The 3,196-nt window shown below is 65.8% G+C and overlaps 1 protein-coding gene across 1 annotated transcript in view; it reads left to right on the top strand.

Annotated features, from left to right (window-relative positions):
• The first annotated feature begins 578 nt into the window (after positions 1–578).
• CISH (cytokine inducible SH2-containing protein) overlaps positions 579–3,196 on the top strand; it is a 4,633-nt gene continuing 2,015 nt past the window's right edge. The window contains exons 1-3 of the mRNA XM_005881938.2: positions 579–970; positions 2,470–2,682; positions 2,902–3,194. Coding sequence (XP_005882000.2) covers positions 835–970; positions 2,470–2,682; positions 2,902–3,194 — 642 coding nt within the window. The 5' untranslated portion in view covers positions 579–834. The remainder of the gene's footprint in view (positions 971–2,469; positions 2,683–2,901; positions 3,195–3,196) is intronic.

Genomic DNA, 3,196 nt, shown 5'->3' on the forward strand with positions numbered 1-3,196 from the left:
GGGCCAGCCCGCCCCGCTCTGTCCGGCCGGCCGGCTCCTGCCACGGGCTAGCAGTAGGCTCTTCTTGGGCAGCAGCCTGAGATCCGTGGCTCTCAAGCTTGCATCTGCCAACCAGCAGCTCTTGGGAGGAAGGGTTTGGCCTCGTCCTGTCTGGGGCTCCCCCACAATTGCTTCACCCCTCCTCACAGCCCAGGCTAGGATCCTGCCTCCCTTCTCCAAGTTTCCCAAAGACTCGCGGGGGCGGTAGGGGCGATAAGACAGTCTTGGCCTGGGCGGAGCATTCCTGGCACATTCCTGCCATTCCTTCCCAACCCCAGACCCTCAGCATCACCCTCAGCCAGGGGTCTGCCGCTCCCCAGACTGACCGGCAGCTCAGAGAGCCGCGGGGCGAGCCGGTGGCCCCGGGGTGCTGGTGTCAGAACTGGGTGGTGCCCTTGCCCTTGCCCGGAGCGGAGAGGGAGGTCCTGTCTCCAGGAGGAACCTGGAGGTGCCAGGAAAAATGTGCTTCTCCATTGCCCCTGCTTGTCTCCAGCACCCCCCCCCCCCCCCCCCGGCCCCCCCGCCCCCCCCCCCCCCCCCGAATTCTGGGACTCCTGGACACCACGCCGCCCCCCACCCTGCCTTCCTCGGCTCCCCCCAGTTCTAGGGTCCCACACTCTCTTTCACTTTGCTTCAGCTGACTCAGGGCCAGAGGTGGGAGCAAGACTTGAAGACACACACACACACACACACACAGCCACAGCCAGTGACCTCCTGGGGAGGAGAAGGAATTCCCAACTGTAGGCTTGGGCTGCCCGCTTTTTGGAGGGTTCCACCCTCAGGGCTGTTTGCCCCATGGGCATGTGTCCCCAGGCGGGACTCCCGGGCCGGGTGGGCTCCACAGCGGGCACATGGATAGGCCGCCCACACCTGGAATACACCGGCCACCACCCCCGCCATGCCGATGCCACAGCCATGGACACACCCCTCCCCAGACACACAGTCACTCGCCAGAAACTTGTGGGCCCAACACAGCCGTGCCCACACCCACATGCGCCTGCTACGTTGTCTAGACGCGGCCGCCCCCAGAGGCTCCAGCCTGGCTGGCTAGCCGCCCACTGTGCTGGAAGATTCCTGGGCCTGAGCTGAGCGCGGAGGCCCAGCGGGCAGGCCACCAGCCAGGGCCTTGGAACGCGACCTCCGGCTCCCTGAGTGGGACCCCGGGTCCCCAGGGTGCAGCCAGAGGGGGGTGGAAAGTATCAGGCAGGCTGGGGTGTGGCAGGGCGGCGTGGCTCCCTCTGCTCGTGGGTGCTTAGGGGCCCTTGTTTGTTAGTTTCTGAAGGGTCACCTCTAACCTTCATTGTCGGACATGTTCCTCTGCCGGCCGGCGGCTGGCTCCTGCCCCCTCTTCCTGCCACCCGGGCAGCATCTGGCACCGCTTCCCCTGCTGTCACCTCTGCCTGCAGGGCCTTCCCCTACTCCTTCCTGTGGCCTGGCGGGCGCGGCTCAGGCGCAGGGAGATCCTGACTCCCCGAGACACCCTGGGCTTTATGACTCGGTTATAAGTTCTCCCCGAGGGTCGGGCCCGTGGTTTGGTTATCTTGGACCAGCCGGGGACCAGACCCAGCGCTGAGGCCTAAGGGTGCAGTTTGTGAGCAGTGAGGGAGGACCAGCTGTCCCTTCCTCGGGACCCAGGGCCGTACCCCTCACTCCCGGGAAGGCCGGGCATCATGCTGGGTGGGCTTCCCCTCCAGGGGAGCTACTGCTCAGATCTGGGCCAGCTCGGCGACCCGCTGGCCAGCCGAGGGTATGGTGTGGCCAGAGAATCGGTCTGGGCGCGAGGGCCCTTCGTGGCGGGTGCGGGAACGGTTCTAGCCAAGAGCAAGGGTTGCGTAGAATCGCAGGGCCTGGTGGGGCTGGCTGCCAGGGTGGGACCAGAAGGGGGCATGCCGACCCTGCCCTCTGCCAGGAGCTCATGTTGATGGGAGGCGGGACTTGCCAGAGCCTTGGAGACCACTGCCCGCTGGACCCTCAGCCGGGAGGAGCAGGGAGCAGGAGAGGACGATGCCCAGTGTGGACCTAGGTCCCTCCCGTGGCTCAGCCAGGAGGACACCACTGTGAGGGGTCTTTGCCCTGAATCCGGTCAGTGCGGTGGGGACCCAACTGGCCACTGGGAGTTAGAAATGCGCACAGGGAATGGCGTGTGGCTTTGATTGGGCCACACAGAGAGAGCGCGCGACTTCCTGTCCAACAAAAGCAGGAGAGCGGGGACGCCTTTCCAGAGAACCCACGTGCAGGGGAAGCAATCAGGGGGGATTTTGTGATGATAGTGGGAGTGGGTACTAGACTCATGGAGCCCAGGGCTGGGCAGAGGGGAAGCTCAGGGTCACAGTGCGATGGACCGGACAGGGTCGTGTGCCCAGCCTGGGGCACGGGATCGTTGGAGGTGGGGAGAGCCCAGGGCCTCCACTCACTGCCCGCCCCTCCCTTCTAGACCTTGTCCTTTGCTGGCTCCGGAGCGGATCGGGCAGCGGCCCCGGTGGGCCCAGCCTGAGCCAGTTATGCAGCCGTTGCCTGCCGGGCCCTTCCCGGAGGAGGTGGCAGAGGAGGCCCCTGCCCAGCCCGAGAGCGAGCCCAAGGTGCTAGACCCCGAGGAAGACCTGCTGTGCATAGCCAAGACCTTCTCCTACCTGCGGGAGTCGGGTGAGTCTGGAGTGGGCAGGCTTTTTCCTGGCTCAGCTGAAAGGGGCAGCTTAGCACTGGCGGAAGCGGAATGGGAGAGGCAGAGCCCAGCCCAGGAGAGTCTGGTGGGGGAGGTACAGCCCTCCCGAGGGAAGCATGAAAGGGGAGACAGAGTCCCGCCCTGGTTTGGTGCCCCCAGATCACTGTGACCAACCTCTCGGCCCCTCTCCGCTTGCCTAGGCTGGTACTGGGGCTCCATCACGGCCAGCGAGGCCCGGCAACACCTGCAGAAGATGCCCGAGGGCACGTTCCTCGTCCGGGACAGCACCCACCCCAGCTACCTGTTCACACTGTCCGTCAAAACCACCCGCGGCCCCACCAACGTGCGCATTGAGTACGCCGACTCCAGCTTCCGCCTGGACTCCAACTGCCTGTCCAGGCCGCGCATCCTGGCCTTCCCGGACGTGGTCAGCCTCGTGCAGCACTACGTCGCCTCCTGTGCCACCGACACGCGAAGCGACAGCCCGGACCCGGC

The sequence above is a fragment of the Myotis brandtii genome, unplaced genomic scaffold (genome assembly GCF_000412655.1).
Source record: "Myotis brandtii unplaced genomic scaffold, ASM41265v1 scaffold693, whole genome shotgun sequence".
Lineage (NCBI taxonomy): Eukaryota > Metazoa > Chordata > Mammalia > Chiroptera > Vespertilionidae > Myotis > Myotis brandtii.